Source organism: Mycetomoellerius zeteki, unplaced genomic scaffold (genome assembly GCF_001594055.1).
Source record: "Mycetomoellerius zeteki isolate Tzet28-1 unplaced genomic scaffold, Tzet1.0 scaffold61, whole genome shotgun sequence".
Lineage (NCBI taxonomy): Eukaryota > Metazoa > Arthropoda > Insecta > Hymenoptera > Formicidae > Mycetomoellerius > Mycetomoellerius zeteki.
The window spans coordinates 164,276-184,425 of record NW_017257621.1 but is presented as its reverse complement, the minus strand read 5'-3'; the positions used below and the strand labels follow the sequence as shown (position 1 = coordinate 184,425).

General features: G+C 37.2%; 1 protein-coding gene across 1 annotated transcript in view; it reads right to left on the bottom strand.

The window, feature by feature from the left end:
* LOC108728377 (defective proboscis extension response 8) overlaps positions 1-4,966 on the bottom strand; it is a 37,484-nt gene extending 32,518 nt beyond the window's left edge. The window contains exon 1 of the mRNA XM_018456901.1: positions 2,639-4,966. Within this exon, the coding sequence (XP_018312403.1) occupies positions 2,639-2,684 (46 nt within the window). The 5' untranslated portion in view covers positions 2,685-4,966. The remainder of the gene's footprint in view (positions 1-2,638) is intronic.
* Between the last annotated feature and the right edge of the window lie 15,184 nt (positions 4,967-20,150).

Sequence of the window (20,150 nt, the reverse complement as noted above, 5' to 3'; positions counted from 1 at the left end):
TACTGTTAAAGGCTTTCAAAGAGCGACTGACAAATTCATAACAGAAAGTGGAAAATGTAATCAAATATGTCGGTGCTAGATATGGCAAGAAATGTAAACATTTTTTTTCGATTTCTCTGAAACGGAGCAAAAACGAGCATATGTCTATAGGACTTTTTTTCTTAGTTTTTTACTCCTCTACACGCTCCCGAAGTTTTGCCATTTAATTTGGAAACACCCTGTATATAAGAACAATTCACATTAAGTATTAATACCCGTTTTTATCAATACAGATTAATCTTAATCTCGGTTCAATTTATTCTTTACTTTTTCTACTCATTTTTCTAATTTTTAGAACTAGAAAAAGATGAAGAGTAAATTGTACCTACCGATATTAAAATTACATTGGTAGAAACGGGCATAAATGTGCAAATTCATTTAAGGATGTTTTATACATATTTTCAAAATAATAACAAAATTAGCAAAAAATTACATTATTCTAGATCACATTTAAAAATAATACGACAAATTTGATGACGGTTTACTATCTGGATCGTAAACCGATAAGTTATTTTAATAAATAACAGTATTTTTTAAATCTCTAATAAAAATATATGGAAATATATTATATAAAATAAATCATAAAAGTCTCGATTGTTTAATATAAGTATACATTATGTATTCAAGATTATTTACGTAGAGTTACATTGCGATGCATGAAATATAGTTGTTCAGTAAATAAACAAAATATTTATTTGTTCAATATCTTTATAACTAATCAGTGAATCGCAATGAATTTGAATTTTGGAAATATGACTACGAATTGTTTATGAGTGATTCGAAAAACTCACAAATATCGATTTTCATGGAAATTGAATGAATTTTGGACCGTTTGATCAATGAAATAAATATTTTCAATAATTTTCATAAGTTTTTTATTTATTCTAACCGCCATATTGGAGCATATTTAGAGCCGCTTTGAATTTTAAAAAATGCCACGTTTTTCCTTAAACCACATATAAAAACAAAGATTTTAAGCCTTCGAACGTCTTATTTCGACTTTACAAATTTTGCCCAGACACTTGTCCCCGTTGACGTGGAACATCCCATATATGTAATGTTTATGTTAAAAAATGCCAGTTTCAACAATTTTATGTTACACACAATTACGCAAATTGATTTTTGTCCTTTATCCTAAGAGTACAAAATCTATATACATCCTGCACAAAACGCTATTAATATACACTTTGAAACCCACTATAATACATACAATTCATTAAAATGTTGCATATTGCATGACAATTTTATATATTGTCCCATTCTCTAATTTTGTAAATATTCAGTGAGATTCGTTATGTGTGGCAATGCTTGTAAAAAAATGCAAAATATATTTTGATAACTGTGCGTTATATGTGTATATTCTCTTGACATATAATCCCGGATCATAAAAATTCATTCGAAGGCAGTCATTACAATCATCGCCATATACATATGCAGATTACTGTCGGTAGACATGTCATCGTGATCGTCAATGAACCCTTACTTTTGCATAGGTGACTTGACTGCGTCGGGTCACGAAATATTAATTGGGACGTACGTGCTCGGGACTTGAACGTAACGTAACAGTATACGGTAGTTAAAACCACGTAATATACCGCTATTATTAGGTGCCTCAATAATTGCGCGTGCAATTAACGAGAATACATCGATTACCGACGTTCGAGAATCGTGATCTATTTGATTTGCCTGGCTTTTCCCGATATTTGAAACTTTAAGCTGGTAGGTTTACATATTCGAAATGCGTTATTACACATACATATTATAATGCTAACCAACGTTCAATGATACTAACATACGAAATACACGAACCAAAATTCCAAGATAAACACTCGCATCGATGCATTTATCTAATTACCTAATATAGCTATATTATTAACTACAGTTATGAAAACTGTACCTAAGTTCTAAAGCGTCCTGTTTGAAGTACAGAATACAAATGAACTTCTGCCTTACGGCGATTGATACTACTGGGAAGAGTCTGATTAAATTAATTGGAATTCTAATCGAAAATAAACAAATCAGAAATTTCTGGTTGAATCTATTATAATTCTAGTTGAAATAACCAAAATTCCAATTGATATGATTAGAACCTTCTCGTTCATTCATTTTTAACCAGAAATTTTTCTCAGTGTAGAGGAAAATTAGAAATTTTTTAAATCTACAATTTAGGATCTAATAAGTACTATGTAACCATATAGATGTAAAATATTTTCGCTTCAGGTCCGAAAGACCCGAAGCTTTAGTCGAAAATTAAGGATGTATCACACGTACAGCCCTTGCTAAGAAAATTAAATTTGAAAATGTGTTTAATACTTACACTTCAAATAAACTATATACAATACGTATGAAAATTGTGTGAATAAGATTACATTTTTATTTAATAACATATTTTTATCGTTTATTTATTTTATTTATTATTATTTTTATTGTTAATTATTTTTAAATGGGATCTAAAATAATTTGTATATAATGTAATTTTTTCATAATTTTATCATTTTGAAAATATGTATAAAACATCCTTAAGTAGATCTCTTTCATAATTCATAATTACTTCGATACAAGCGTTCGTCTGTAATTTATGTAGATGCAGTACACTCACCAAAACAAATTATAAAACAGACAAGTAGGGGAAGAGAAGTAGACATCGCTTTTCCCTAGCGTGGTTCATTCACATATTGGTATACTATCTCAGACGCATCGCAGTCGTTTTCAGGAAAGGTTAAACGATAGAGGCGAATCCACTAACAAACTCCGCGCATCGACGTTCGCGGCATTCCACGTATTCTCGTTCAGAGCGGACAGAATCACTTCGTATCACTGTACATCCCATGCACAACCACTCGCGCGCGAATGGAAATGCCGTAATCTCGCTTCACGTCGCACAAATTAAAACGTGGCGTCTCAATTAGTTTTCCCTCGTCGATAAAATCGCCCTAAACGGGAATGATGGAGACCACTGCTCAATAATTCGCTCACTATCACGAAACAACTCTACGACGATACCACATTCTCCCAATTACAAATCGACGTCACTAATTACTGCGTAATGTATCGTGGTTTCGTGAATTGCGTATTCCGTACGAATGACCACATCCCGAAAAACAGATGCTTCGATAATTAATTCAACGTCTACTATTCACGTCCGTCGGCTGAAAATTGTCGTTAAATCTGGTGATCTGCGAACGAACTTGTTTTTACATCGCGGCGCTTTGACCTCAATCGCGATAAACTTTAGCCTCGCAATATCGGTCGCGTGATTCCAGCTCTCACTTAAGTGGAGAACGCCTCGGCATCACCATTATCACTCGCTCTGCCGACGGAGATTATTCCCCTGTGATCCATATTGATCGATGCGAAGGATCGCTTCCGGCACTAAGCGGCGTCTTCGTACCTAGCGCTACGTCGACGACCGTAAGATCGCTGGCGATGCATTAGGCTGGTCGTCGTTATTAATGCAATCCACACGATGCACTGGACGTTCCATCGATCATTCCATCACGGTTATTTGCCCTGTGTGCGCGGTTTCACCGCATTTTTCCGGACTCGCAATTTCTCTTCCTCCGCTCGAGGGATCGGCTTCGAACGTGCTTCGATAGTAACCGCAAACGAGGAAGGAACTTCGCCTCTCTTTTCTTTTGTTCCTTTATAGCTGTCGCTCGACGATTGGTCTATACAAATCGCTCCCTTTCACGGTTGCGAGCTCTGTCCGCCGCGTAAAACTCTTTCGATAGCGATTGGCAACAGAGAACAAGCTGCTGATTTTTTCTGACTTTTCAATTGTGCATCGACGTCGGTGTTGCGGAACCAATAAACAAGTTTCGTTTGTACAGCGGCAGTGTTGTGGCACCCGCGAGACGACGCGTTTTACGAGCGGTTTTTAACTTTAACATCTCCCCATCAGTCGCGCCGTGTTGCCACGATTCTCTGCCTTGACAGATGTGATTTTTTTTCTACCACGCCTTCTTCTAGCAGTCTGTTTCGCCTGTAACGTACTTCTGCACGTCTAATGCCACCAGCAAGGCCACCGGCAATTAAACGCAGACCCTCGAGAGATCGTCGATGACGTCCTTAAGCGTTCAGAGGCTTCCTATCATGAAGCTGGAAGCTGTTTCACGCAGGATTTATGTTTGGCGAAGCAGAGCACTGCAGGACGGAATTTGCGAAAAAATTCGCATACGTATCTGTGATAAATAATTTTTTTCTTATATTTAACGATCGGTATCGTTTCCTTCTTTTTTTCTTCTCAGCGAAATTTATTTGAATTTTTAGAACAGGCAGTGAAGGATTTATTGCTGAACAAGTACTTAGCCACTCCTGCGACAACGAAATGTTTTAAATTTTTTAGAATTCTAAAATGTCCAACGACGCTCCGATACGTACTTCGCGTTCTCTACCCCGATCTCACACCTCAATCGAACGTCGTGCAGACGGCTTGCTGGATGATCGAAATCTTCTGGCACGATCATTCATTTAGCTCCAGATATCGTTTTATAGACACTACTTCACTATACCATCACTATCACTTCGTGAAGGGATCGTACGAAGATGCCCCCGGAAATATTTACGCACCGCGTCACGCACTATCTCGTGTCGCGCTACTCCATTTCAGAATACACACGAATGGCAAGAAGAAACGAGGGTGAAAAGAGACCGGGGGCAAAATAGATACGTACGTCTCCGTCAATTCCGAAGAACCGCACGGGGACGGAGTCTGTGAGGCTGGATTTTCATGTCGTCGCTCACGTTCACGTGATTCCGCACGCTCCTCTACACTATGCGAAAAGGTCCGCAGAAGAGGGTCCTCGGGAGTGCGAAATGGGCCCCTCTCGCGCGTACTTCACCCCCTGACACCACTGAGAACGCGACGCGACGCGCGCGACGCAACGGGGAGAAGGTCGTGGCTCTTTCGAAACGACGATGCTCCCGCGTCGAGGATAGCCGAGGGACTACATTGCGCGAGCGCCACTCGGGTGTCGAGCACGCAGCCGCCCCGTTCGGCCTGCGGAACTGCGCCTGTGTGCATCTGAGGCTACTTGTGTGGGTGGCTGCGCGCGTGTATATGTGTTTGTGTATGTGCGCGCGCGACTTCCTCCCATAGCCCGGTTGTATATCAGACCGTTTCCCCTACCCCCGCGCGAGGGAGCCGCCACCCTTTTACCCCGTTGCCTATCTTGCGCGCATCCCTCTTTTTCTTCTTCCTCATCTTCTTCTACTTCTTCTTGTTTTCCTTATTCTTCTTCTGCGCCTTGTTCCTCTTCTCCTTGTTCCCTAGTGCGTCGACCTCTTTCCTCATCACCACTCCTCTCTTCGTTCTTCTTTTTTCCTCTTCTTCCCGTCGGCACCGGGGAAAATCGCGGTCCCGGTCCGATAAGGACGCGAAAAAGCGCGAATCCGGTTATAACTTATGGCCGAGATAATTAAAAGGAGTTACAGAACGATAATGGAGTGCCATCCCTGTCATCTTCTTGCGCGACCTCCGTACACCAGAGAGAGCTGATCGTCTATCCGTGCTGACTGGTGGTCGCTGAGGATCACCCATTTCTTGAGTCAGGTTGGCGAGTCTCATCGCCAACTTCCTGACTCTTCTCGAGCTGATGCGATCTCAAAGACGTTCTGTCATCGTGAACATTTGACGTCGGGAAAACGCTGACTCGCGTAGATAACGGTGGATAATATAAGGTACCTAAATACTTAATTTTATGCTTAAATTTTATTTCATTCTTGCTTTAATTTCGTTTATGATCCTTCACGGTTTCTGTAATTTTTTCTATATTTCCGCTAATCGATTAATTTGCCTTTGCAATTCTAGATGAAGAAATGAACAGTGCGTCATGTTCCTTCTCATGATGATGAAACACATGGGACGTGCAGAAGACAGGATGGAATTATCATGTTAAGAACTACCTGTTAAGGATTCGACGAGATCCGAGATGCGCTGCAGTCACGTGTCACTGCAGACTATACCGACCACATCGAAAACTCAGTATTCCGAGAATACGTCAAGAATTCCGAGGATATTCCCACACCGCCCTAGGAAAATTAACCGACCGATCCGCGATCGTCGTCTCTTTACGATATTGACTAGCGATTACGGGAAGATCAGTCCTGAGGACCCTCCCGAGCTTAGAATGAATTTTGTATTCCGTTAAAGGTTCTCACTAACGGCATGAGAACGCCAATCCTCTCCTGTGGATTATGGGTCCTTATATAATAAGAACCTATAAGCAACGAAATCCGATGGGACGTGTCAGGCATGGGATAAATTTATGTATGAAGCGATCGCCGCAGCAACTTCTGTTGCAAGCGTCGCGAGGCACAGAAACAACGTATCCTCATCTCCAATGCCTGGGTCTTGTATCTTAATTGTCTTCCATCGAGTATCGATTACCGACGTACGACGATTCGATGCACCGCGCGTGCTAAGATTAATTGTTATATCGATCTGCTATGAATTTTAATGCGCGCGGAACTCCGCGGAGTAGTACTACTTGATTAGCATTCGCTTTGTCAGAGGTAAGAGCACATTACAGCGCTTCCCGCGACGTGTTGTGAATATTGTCGTCGACTTCAAGTGGATGTACCTTTCTACTTCAACTACTTCCTCTCGCGTCTCGCAAATAATTTCACTGCTTTGTTTTGGATCTCATTGCTTTAATTATGCTCTTAGATCGATTAAAATTAAATCATATTTTATAATATGTTTATTAAAGAGATAAATCAAATTAAAGGGCTGTATAAAAATCGTTAATTTTTGTTAAATCTAAGTGACAATTTAAAAAAATTATGTTTTTTCAACATTCGTTTTTTATTATAATGATATTTCACTTTATTTTCAATCATAGATTTTGATATTGCAAGTGCAAATCTCATATTGCAATTTAATAAAACGTATTTTTAAATTACAACGTATCTTTGTATACGTATTATAGTCGTTTATATTAAAATACATTGTTAGTTATAAATTTTGAGATTATACAGATGTACATATACAGATAACCTTAAATAAAAAAATATCGTTGATAGCTCCATGAGAGAGATTCTCTCATGGATTTTGTGTACGACTTTTACAGCTCACACGGCTCAATTGTTGTCAATGGCGAGCTTATCGTTGACAAAGGCACGACCCATACAGACAGATCGATGGTTATATTTCCACGCACGTGAATTTCGAAAACGTCCGTCACGATTTATCATCTGACACGCGGTAACCAAACCAACTCGTCCGAACCCGCGAATATTTGCGATATTTAAATCTACGAACGCATGTCATTACATCATTCACGCGCGTTATACCGTAAAAACCGATATTCGCAGCAAGAATGAAAATTCGAAGCCGCAATGTGTAAATTTCAATTTACAAGTGGGCCTTTGTCGTTTCCCTCCTCCAATGAGGAGCAATGCACCGTAATTTTTAGGTGCAATTTTCATTTTTCTTGTCAAAGGACCGCCGCGCCGCGTCGCGGTGGTCCTATATATAGTACGAGATGCCAATCAGTTTGGAATTCACGATGGAGTTGTGTTATCCGTCCGGTTCAATAGGCATTTACCTTACATTTCCGAATTCCAAGAATATAATTCCAAGAACCCGACTGTTCAACGACGCGATGTGCGAACATCTCTTGCCTAACTTTCATACTTCGGACTTGTGGTCAAGAACCTGCGATCAGCGAGTCACAATGGCGCGGCCGTGAAGAGAGATCAATAGACAAGCATCCGTACGTTCCAAATTCCGCGAATGTTCCGTACAGCCCACGCTTCCCTCTATCTCGATCCTTCTCGTTGAATTATGGATACAGCGTTGAGTGAAGTGGGCCCTTCTCATCAGGACAACAGCGTCTGCCGCCTATGAAACGCAGGTGAAGCCTCTTGCTACTGATTCCGAACTATTATCCGATTCTAATGCGATCCCTAATGCGACTCTAATGCTTCTGCTGCCTCTTCGTTGTTTGACGCCGAAGCGCGGCGCGAGTGATAGTGGGCCTTATGGGATTTCAAGCCGTTCCTCGATCGACGTATTTGTGCTCTTGATTGAGATAGTCATGAAGAAACATCATCATATGTTTTATTAAGTTTTATAAGTAGTGCCGCGTAGTAAACTGCTTTATAATTTCACAATTGATATCTAACCGTTCGTCTGTTCGTTTGTCTGCAAGATTTTTCAGAAACGACTTAACTTTTTCAAATGTTTTGACATATTTAACGAAGACGAGCTAGTTACTCGCTTTACTACTTACATCCATTGTAAAGGGTTCATTATTATTAATTCTACTATATTACTTTGAATATTTTTTCATTTGACTTGCAAGCATAGAATGTATTTATTTTAAGGCCACCTTTTCCAATAAAAGTTATATAATACAATTTTTATTTTATAAATCGAGCCACAATCACTGAAAAAGGAATCTAGTAATTTCAGTCAATATTCGATTAAAATTATTAAAAATAATTTCTTTTCTAAATATTTAGCAATTATTAATAAACGATTAGTTATATTATTATTATGTTTGATAATATTTAGAAAATATTTAGAAAAGTAAAATTATATTATATAATTGTATTAATTGATTAATTATATTAATTTGATTAAAATTACTCCGCTCTACATTTGGTAGCTATTACCAAATCTTTTTCAGTGTTGGAGTTAAAGTAATCATCATTTCCTCTTTCGTGCTCAAGTCCTTAACTGCTGTAAAATACGAGAGTGGATCCTACACGTGAACGTAGTGCGAATCTCTCGTACCGTCGTGTGTCAGTTGTATTCGTAGCTATCACATGAGGCCATCTGGGATATTTAAGGATGATCTTGGTTACTCTGGGGAATGTTAATGGAATATCGCAGAGATGTCTACATATCATAGTGCAATGTGCTTTCAGTTAATCTTAGACAGATTTCGCGCGCTCTAGGGATGTACAAAATGCCCTATGTCTTTATCTCCTTGAAAGAATGTACTCGAGATTCTTTCTATTCTTTCAAAAACAAAATGCTCGAAAAACGGAGCGACATGCACATCGAATGGAAATTCAAGAATTTTTGTCTAAAATGAAATATCTCGTTGGTAGGTCTGTGCACGCGCCAGTAGGTAAACCGAGATTAGATATAGAACACGTACGAAAACCGCAAACTCGACCGCAAATTTCTCTATCTAAGGAATTTGGGCATTTGTAAAGGATCTATTTTACAACATAATATTGTAGGAATGTTTCGTTCTACAGCGATTGAATTGAATCGTTCTATATACTAATTATGGCAGAGTGAGAAATTACGAGCATGGAATAAACGCTATTGTAGCATATTACACTTCTCAGCCTTTATATAGTCCGTTTCATATTTTATTTATATTTCTATTATTTTTGCTGTATTATTTTCAGTATTTGTATAATTTTTTTGTTCTTACGCTTTTCATTTTTGTGTTCTTAAAGGACTAGCCAGAATGATAAATGCCTTTATTTATCTATTTATCCATATTAAAGTAATAATAACCCGGGTAATAATGCTAATAACCATTTACTTCCAGCATCTAGTAATAGATCCGATATACGTTTAGAGTATTGCACTATACACGTAACTATAGAATGCCATTTAATTAATATATCATTACATTTCGATATTTTTAATGTGGAGGAGAATAGGGAAATTGCGAATACTTAAAGAAGTCAAATAAAGACGACAATATTTATTAATTACAAAAGTTTTTATTTAAAAGATTATTGGCTTTTTAAACTACAACAATTAAGATTTATATTTTATTAATGAACTGAAGTATCTTCTAAATAAAGACTTCTATATAAATGATAAGTAATCGTCTTTATTTAACTTTTTATTTAGATTTTTGTAGTTCCCTTCCTATTATATCGCTAAAGCCCAGTTTTTCATTATCTGGTTAATTTGTGGTTAGTAATAACGTTTTAGAGATATAATGTCTCGCAGTAAACACATTTAGGCTCAAGTTTTTGTTATCTGGTTAACTTGAGGTTAAGCTCTATCTGATGTTTCATCCAATGGGCTTCATCTATATGATGATGTCATAGATGAAGCTCATTGGGTGAAATATCAGATAGAGCTTAACCTCAAGTTAACCAGATAACAAAAACTTGAGCCTAAATGTGTTTACTGCGAGACATTATATCTCTAAAACGTTGTACGCAGAAAATGACGCACAACGAGAGTGAATCGAGGACAATTCGTCTAAAGAAAAAAATATTGTTTAAATAAAGTAAATACGATGTCACTTCCAAAGGTGCTTTCGAGTTAGGTGAGAATAAGTTTTACAATACGACATCCAGAGTTTTTGTAAAGAAAGAAAAATTACACGCAAATAGAGGTAGGAAATATGTTTCACCACGTATCCTTGGTATTTACCTGTCGACTAGAAGTTGACTGTAAATAAAGTACAACGAACTAAAAGAGTCGATAAAAAGTATTCATATTCTCTTTGCCTCTGCGTAATATTTAATCCGGCAATTTTATGTTTCCCATAACAATAGCTTTTGTCAATAATTTTCAACGTATTTTATGCACTGTAACATCGTTATATTCTACTGTCATCGTGTTGTGGAAACAAAAGCTGCGCCATTTCCCCTATGTAATAGGTGCGCATCCATCATAACGTTTGCATGTCCCATTGAGTATTTAAATCGCCAAAAGTTCGTAAGTGACTCGATCCGTTTCAGACCGTTGGCAGTGAAACGAAATCTCGTGAATCGTTTTCACGAGAGTTGCCATACATGCCTGCGACACTGATACTAGATCATTCATTTTTCTTATCAGCATCGCGCACAAGCTGATATACCCGCTTCCGTCGAACGTCGCGCAAACGTAATCCGTAGTCTCCATCCATTGTGACGAGACGCGTGGACCAAAACGAGGTACAGAGAAAAGCCGCGGGCGAAAGCCATCATCGATCGAGCTCCGCAACGGCAACGAACAAAATGGCACAGTGAGCTACGTAAAAAAAAAAAACGAGAAAACAAAAAAGCTGGAATACACCAGCAAACGCGAGTTGCACTCTTCGTTTCAAAGACGACGACGACGACAATGGCGATGGGTCTGGTACAAGGATGCGCATATATCGAGAGTCCGTGCACGTGATGCACACAGTTCGCACGGGTAGATATGCACGAGCAGCAGCGTGTACGTGACGCGTTCAATTTAAATTCAAGGCACCAACACGTATCGTCCTAGGTGACGCCGGAGCGAAGAACACGTTAGAGATCCGCAAGGTAATTCCGTGGCGCGGGCGTTCGTGATAACACCGTAAGGCCTTTTGAAGAAGTTCGCGCGAGATAGTTCGTCGTAACAGGGTAGCTAACAAACTTGCGAGGCTACGCTTTCCATCGAGGCGCGAACACTCTGGAGACCTCTTTGGAGATGGAAGGCGTCTCTCGTCAGATAATTAGGCTCACGGTCCGTACACCAACAGAACGGGCTGAAATTCGGCCGGGAAATCGTTGAGGTAACTGTAGGTTAAACTGCGGTCTTTGCCGGCTAATTAACGCCGTATAATCGCAGGGTGAAGTTGCGCGGCCGCTGGATTAAGACTATCCGTACTTTCGCCAATCTTCTCTGTTTGTGGAAAGATAAAAATAAGTAAGCGGTAAAAGTCTCGATTTCATCTTTATAAAATGCGAATTTTATTTTGAAATAAGAGCGCTACAAAAAATATAATCTTTATCAATATAAAGTACTGATTTATAAATTCGTATACGGGTAGAATAATTTTGTTGAAGCATCTAAAAATTTAGCTAGATATAGATCTGAAAATTATTGAACCATCAAAATAATTATGTAGGAATCTCAAGCATGATGAGCAATGCTGCAAAAAGTTTTGACATTCTGGCAACCAGATTCAGCGTCCTACATACTTATTTTGATGGTTCAATAAAATTATTTTCAGATCTGCATCTAGCTAAATTTTTAGATACTTCAGCAAAATCATGTTTTTTTTTTATATACCTATAGATATAAGAGAGAGAAAGAAAAGATTAAAAAAAGTTGAAAAACATCCATGTTTTGCGTTCTACATATGCAAAATGGCATTATTATATCAATAAAAGATTAAATACACCGGATAACGTATCACGTAATTTTTCAATGGATTTGTTGATGGCGATCCCATTTTTCTGATCGCTACAATTTACACACGGATCAAATGTTAGTTTTCATAACGAATGGGGCCAACTGAATATTCGATTAATCCTGTTTAATATTATAATACTTTTAAACTTGTTATTGCTTACGATCGCATACATGTCCTGCTTAGAAACTGTATAACGGCGCTGTATATATTGCTTATCACCTTTACTAACATGATCTCATACACTCCTCAATCTCTGAGGCATTCATTAATAATAATTAGCGCCATGTTATAGCTTTATCAGCTCAAGGTCCATAGTAACTATTTCTATGGATATTCTCCGTAGTTGCTTTGATAAGAACTATGTCATCGTCTTTTCAACTCGGATGATTGACGGAGAGCGGCCCTGATATAAGAACTATTAAATCTTTACCTAACCATATACTATAGCGAGTCAACGATTCGTAATACACAAATGCACATACTACACGATCATTATGTCTCGAATAAGTGGCTACCTACTTACATCGTTGTACAAGCGGTACGTCGGTAGTTTATAATAGGCTTACGATCGATTGATCGATCCATCGTTTAGGACGTAGGAACTCGTATCGCGCGTAACCGATACCGCCTGCTGTCCGTAGAACCGCAAAGCTGGCCGAGCTCATGCTCGGTGGTGAGAGCGCGGTATCATCTATCCATGTTGATTCTATTTAAAGAACGTGTCGCGCGGTGAGACACACCGACGCTTTTCAAGGCAGTTTTCCTTGAAATTTTATTCCACGTTTACCTTGCATTGCAGAATCCACGCGAAACTGCACGAAACTGGACGAGGACGAGGACGAGAGCCGAGACAGTCGCAGGACAGAAAGACGGAGTGAAATAGGGTTTGCTACGTGTCCTAGGATACATCAGTCCTCTGCGACACCGCGTGAATAAGAATGAGAAAATAATTTGTGGCGATGATAAAAGAATTTATAACAGTTTGCACGTATTTCTGTAAGAATTATAACTACTAATGCATTTCAATATAAGTGTCGCTACCAACTGTAGCACACAAGTGATATATAATACAATAAAGAACATATTAAGACCTTCGTATTAGAAGAACTTTTTGAAACAAGTTTTTCATATAACAAAAAATATGATTTTGCTGAAATGTCTAAAAATTTAGCTGAATACAAATCTGAAATAACTTTATTGACCATCTGAAAATAATTTTATTAGACTATCAAAATATATAAATTATATAAGACACTCAAGCATATTAGAGCGTCATACATAATTATTTTAATACTTTAACAAAATTATTTTCAGATCTATATTTAGTTAATTCTATGTTTAGATAGTTTAGCAAAACTGTTTTCAGTGTAAAAATTCAATAAGAAAATAACCCAGATTTCTGCCACTGATGAGAAAATAGAAAAACCAAATTTGCCTCTATCATTATGGAATCCTATTCGTATAGGATACGCAACAATATCCATTTACGTTTGTTATCCCAGTTGATATTGCGTCCTTTAGTTATTCTATCAGTATGCAGAGAACTTATTTCTTTGAATGGATTAGGACTACTCTCCTGGACCTTTTTTCGATTTGATTCCGTGATTCGACGCGGGAAACGGTAATCTACGTAAATCCCTTAAACCAGACCGGACTTGTACTTGAATCGTGTCTGTGTTCAGCTAGCGATTGTTCGTAAATGCGTTCGTCGAATTTAAGTAAAGTAACATGCGCATCATAGAAATAATCCGTTTGGCAGGGAATTGAAACGACGATGTTGCGCAGAAACAAATCGGTGAAAAAATAAAATTTAATAAAATCTGAATTTTAAATCCTTAACCGTCAGAATTTTGCATTTTTGATAGTTTTTTCAAGTAATGTATTCGTATATAAATATAATTACCACCCCTTTTTATTTTTAGATTACACTTTTTCGATACAATTCCTCGAAAAAAAAACCCTCCAAAATTGAAACCCTGGAAAGTCATTATCCATTCCCGGGCGAGGGTTGAGAGCAAAAGAAAACATCTTATTCCTGGGAAAATGTACGCCGCGGTTAAGTTCCGAGCTTGAACTTCGCCTATTACCGTATATAATAAAGGGCCGTTATTTCGCGGCGTTCTTATCTTCGTGACGGAAGCGGCGGCGGCGAAATAAAGAAGCGTTGCTTAGTTTCCTCCAGTAAGAAAACCTCCATAAACAACAACGAAGTTCCGTACGTTAATTAGACATTTCAAGAATGAGTTCGTTATTTAATAGCCTATTAAAAATACGAGAACCCATTCAGCTGCACGTCTCCCTAATTGTTCAATTGACAACTGGGCACGCAAGTCCCTTGCACTATGAATTACTACGACGTCGACGTTTATCGGCCATTTAGACAATGAGCTTCGCGTGTTACTTTATACGACAATACGTACGTTGTACTTTTAGGGCATTGTATACATTTTATGCTCACGGAACTTACTGAAATTGCAACCGATTCGGGATATCACTTGGCAAACCAGCATCTAGAGATAACTGACATCGACGAACACTGCCTCATGCAAAACTGCAAGAACTGAGAATGCAAACTCGCTGTGTCAGCAAATTCCTACATATTCACATATCGTATGTAAAAGATATTCTTTCCGACAGATGCATTTGCTAAAGCATATTCTTATAAACTATTCAGTTTCTTATGAAAAATATCGTCTTGATCTGCTTTTTAATTATAAATACGTGCTTATTGATCACACGGAAAGAACGATTTTGCTGAAGCATCTACAAATATAGCTAGTTAAAGATCTAAAAATAAATTTGTTGGATCATTAAGATAATTAGATAACCGAGGCAAGTTGTTACATGGGGTAAGTTGTTGCAGTTAATTTTTTAGTTGCCACAGGTGGCAGCACATTTTTATGAATTTTTATATGTGACTCTTATATATGAAACTCTACATATTATGACTTACAATTAATTCAGCCGCCATATTTGAACTCTAGAAGACGATATACATATGTTTTCTTGAGTTTCACTATTAAAAGTAAATATTTCATTGTATAAATCGCTTGTGTTATTGTATATGTAAGTTAAAAGTATGTGATTATCCTTTTGTATATTTCTTTTATATACATTTGATTATAATAACACATTTTGTTTGAATCGATATATGTACTGATTTTCGATCTGTTGGTTGGGGCAAATTGTTACATTTCGATCGGGGCAAGTTGTTACAGCGTAACTTTCAAAACAATTTTTTTTTCTTCTACAGAATGATGCACAGACTTCTATAAATAGACTGCCAACTTCGTCTCCATGTTTGAAGACAGTGCTGGGCAGCGCCATATTTGTGTTCGCTCACTCTTGTATGTATAAATCACATAGATAATAACATTAGTATTTTCGCATAAAATTATGCGATATTCACAGACAGGACGTATACATACGTATATGTGAACTCGGAAGGACAACTCAGAATTAGGTTCATCTTTTCTATCACATTGAGTTAGCAATCTAGTTATAAAAGTCTGTGGAATGATGCGATCTTACAAAAAAAAAGACAGAGGATCTGTAAATGTAGAAGCGTATAACAGCGGCAAAGGAAGTTAAAGATGACCACCTATCTGTGAGAAAAGCAGCAAATGCGTGTAATATTAATTTTATGACTTTCCAATGTTAACTTTAATAACTAATTAAAAAAAAATTTTGTAATAATATATTTTTAAAATTTTTTATATCATAAAATAAATATTGTTTGTGAAGTATTTCGTGCTTGATTTCATTGTAATCTTGAATTTGCTTATATATATATATATATGTTTCAAGTGATATTGTAAATGTAACATCTTGTCCCAGTTCAGTATCACTTGTTTCACAGTGAGATAAGTTGTTACAATTTACTTACTGATAAAAATTTTTAATTTTCAGTATTTAAAGACATAGATACAAATCAGAAAAAAATTGACTATATAGTTAAAGATGTACATATTTGAAGCAATGCATAGGTATTCATTAATTTAAATGTATACATTAGTATGGAAAAAATTGCTAACAAAAAATTGTAGCAACTTGCCTCGGTCTCCCGTACGTAGGAATTTCAAGCTGAACAATGCTGCAAAAAGTTTTGACATTTTAACAACCAGTTTAAGTATCCTACATAATTATTTTGATGGTTCAACGAAATTATTTTCAAATCTGCATCTAGCTAAATTTTAGATACTTCAACAAACTCATCCTTTCTGTATCAGATACGTACTAATTGTCTATATTTCTTATAAGTACTATTATAGCGTCATTAAATTTTTATAATCGATATCACAGATAATTTTGCATTTTTAATAATTTTTTCAAATAATATGTTTATATATGAATTACCTTTTTTTATTGTTACTGGACAATCGATCATCAAGCAAATACCTATCATTAGTTTTTTTTAAGCTATTTTTATAAATATTAATTATGAAAGAATCTTAATTGAACTAATATAGAATTAATATTTACAAAAACATTTTCTAAAATGTTATCAATGACTATAGTATTCAAAAGATGTTAGCACATCTCTTTAATAATTATGGGAAGAGAAAGCATTTTTCAGCATTTTATCAAGAAAGAAGTGACGCGCGTTATGCGGACCCGCGTGACCCCATACATTTCAGTTTTGTCAGAAACTACCACGGAAATTTGTCCAACCGCCAGCACAGTGTGGCTCTTGATAATAAGATACGATATATTGTAAGCGTAATAATAGCGTTGACGTCGGATTAAATTAAAGAACGTAGCGAAACGTCGAGAGAACAGTGACTGCAACCTAGCCTGTCGGGGACATTACGACGTCGTTTATCATCCGCCGTTCTACAATCGGAATTCGCGTACGTACCAGACCGATCGCTTCGGATGGATCGCTTAAAGTTAGATCGCCTGGGATACACGGCCGATGGCGTTATAGACGGGCGGGTCAGACGGACAAAAAGCAGCCACATGGAAATTGGAAACGCTCGGACCTTTTAAACGTAAATGTGGCGAGACGGCAAAAAACTGTAACATTACGATTCGCTTCTTGCGCGAAGGGATTTCGAGCTTGAAACTTTTCGGCAGCCTCAAGCGGAAACGGATTAGAGTTCGAATGACTCTAACAATGAATACTCTGGATCAATGGATTATTTTAATGTTCTTGTATTGAACTATTTAATTGCAATAAATTATAAAAGGTTTTTTAATATACATATATTTATGTAATTATAATATATAAAAATACAAAAAATAATGTTCTAATATATGTATATATTCTTTAGTTAAGTTGTAATTGATTTTATATTATTAATTAGCAACAATTGGTCGTAAATAAAATATTTTTCGTACTTTTAAATAGTTCATAATTTGTCATTGCATAAGTTAATTATATTAATCACTAATTAATATTTCAATATAATATTTTTACAATGCTGGACATATCTCTTCTTGGAAAAAGTTATAAATTTTTTTTCACAGAATTTCTATCATAGTATCTCAAGAATCCCAAGATTCGGGATAAAACTGCTGAGTGCGAGTAAGTAAATAATCCTTCAATTAAAGAACCTTCCATCGAGACATGGTCTGGAATCGATACAGGACTTTCTCTCGTGTGTTAAATTAAGCGCGTCTGATTCCACCGAATAAGAACACAAAGCTACGTGCTGTTTTTGTTTTCGTAATCATGGATGTTTGACATACTTCTTCTCGCTTTTCTTTTCATTATACAAAAAAATAACATTGTTTCTTCCAAAGAGGATTAAGGTCTTTATCTGAAACAATAGTACAACGTTTGTCTAGTAACGCGCAACTAATCTCGACAAAATTTCGACGATCTCTCAAGAGTGCCGCAAGTTACCGAGAAAAATGACATAAAACTATTGAGATTGCTTCCAGAGGCTAGCACAATAGCGACAAGATGCTCCAGAAAGCATTCAAGCGACTGGATCCTCGCCAGCTCATCAGTAACTGCGCGAGGCGATGTTAAATCAAAAAGTTCAGCTCGTTCCCAGGCGAGAGCCCGGAAATATTTCGCGAGAATGAACATGTGTTAGAATTTCAATTCGGTGTCGTATTTTTGAATATGATGTTGCATGATGAACCAGTTCTCTCTCGATCGTGTGCCTTCGCTTCACGCGTTGTGTTAAAAAGGCATCCCATATAGTTTTTCCGTTTCGAATCGCATCGGTTTATCGACTGCCAACCGATAAATAGGCCGACATGGTTTTATTTCAAATATCGACATTTTAACATAGAGGTGGACGGTAGCATAACGGCGATATATACTTGCTACACGATAGTTCAAATGTGAAAGCGATCACGTTAAATACGATATACGACACAAATATACAATAACAGATATTTATTGCACGAAACTCAAATATTTGCGTGTAGACAGATGTTTTATCGCGACTTGGTGAAATTCGCGGGCTCTAATAACTTGTTCATAAAATATTTGTTTTAAAATTGACATTCATGAATCGAACGCGCACGAGATGGATTGAGTTTGCACGAAGAAGTGTTAACGGTATATTAGAACGGGAGAAGTTTCTAAATAGCAGTAAGACGTAAGTGATGTTAAATTTAACTTAATTAAACTCATTGAAGTGTCTCGAGAAGATGAAATTGCTGGAATTTGCTCAAATTATTCGCGAAGCTCGGTTTGTTCAATACTCTACGCATATATATTCTATGTCCCCGTGAGCTTGTTGAATTCAACATGAAAGCGATCGATAATACTCGCGCTCGACTTGCTTCATCAGAGTATGGAGTTTTCGTAAATGTCTTATCATGCATTATTACAGCCAATTCAATTTCATTTAAAGACATCATAATAATAATGTAACATGAAATCTGAAATTTTATTAAAGTTCTCGATGTGAAAAGCCAGCTATGAAGAGGATGTGAATCTAAGTATCCGTTAGTTCTTCAAACATATCTCATTAATTTTCTATCTCAATTCTTAATTTTGCATAAATTATGCACTATGTATATGAGGTAAAAGCAGGTAACGTGAAAATAGGACTAATAATATATGGAATAGGGAATAGGGACTTATTTTTTTAAATTATAAGTACTATATTCTAGTGGCAATCGCTGGAAGTTGTCGTAATTGTTATGAAACATGCCATAACGAGCAGCAAACTTGATAATTTTTTTCAATACAAGCATTTGACAATCTTGCGTTTCGCGGGTTTTCTCCGTGTTCAGATCCATTCTTGGAATGCCAACGTTTCGTGAACCTTGCAGTTCACTTCATCAGGGCGAGGAGCAGCCTGATACTAAGCTGTTCCCCCGGGTCGTTCCTTTTATATTACGCTGCTTGTGTGGGGGGGAGGAGGGGGGAGAAAATTGTGAGTCAAGGGGAGGGAGAGGAATTCGGCCGGTTTTCAATAGCCGGGAGGATGGTCTTCCATATTTTATTTATATTGTAGCCATTATCTCTATTTAGATTGTTAGGGTGTTTTTGTATTTCTATGGCTTCTCTATACTTTCTTGGAAAGTATGATGCAATGTTGGCTATTGTGGTCGTTTTATCGAACTGTATTTGATGTCCTGTTTCGATATTGTGTTCTGATAGTGCCGACTGCGTGGCGTGTTTTAGCCTGACATCGCGTTGGTGTTCTTTTATCCGTAGGTTGACCATTCTCCCGGTTTCTCCGATGTATACTTGCCCGCAGGAGCAAGGTATTTTGTATACTCCTGCGGAGCTGAGTGGAGGTCTTTGATCTTTGGGATTTTTTAAGATTTGTCCTATCTTTTTGGATAGTTTGAAGATAGTTCGGATGTTGTGTTTGTTTAATATCCTGCCGATTCGGTCTGTTGTTCCTTTAACGAATGGAAGGAAGGCTAGTATCCTTTCGTCTGGTTGTGTGTCAGGGACCGTTGTCTTGTTTGCATGTTTATTGATTACTTTGGTTATGTCTTTTTTGTCGTGTCCGTTTTTTTGTAAGGTTAGTTTCAGGTGGTTGAGTTCTGTCTGTAGATGTTCTTTGTCAGAGATAGTGAAGGCTCTATGCACTAGTGAGTTGATTGCTGACTGTT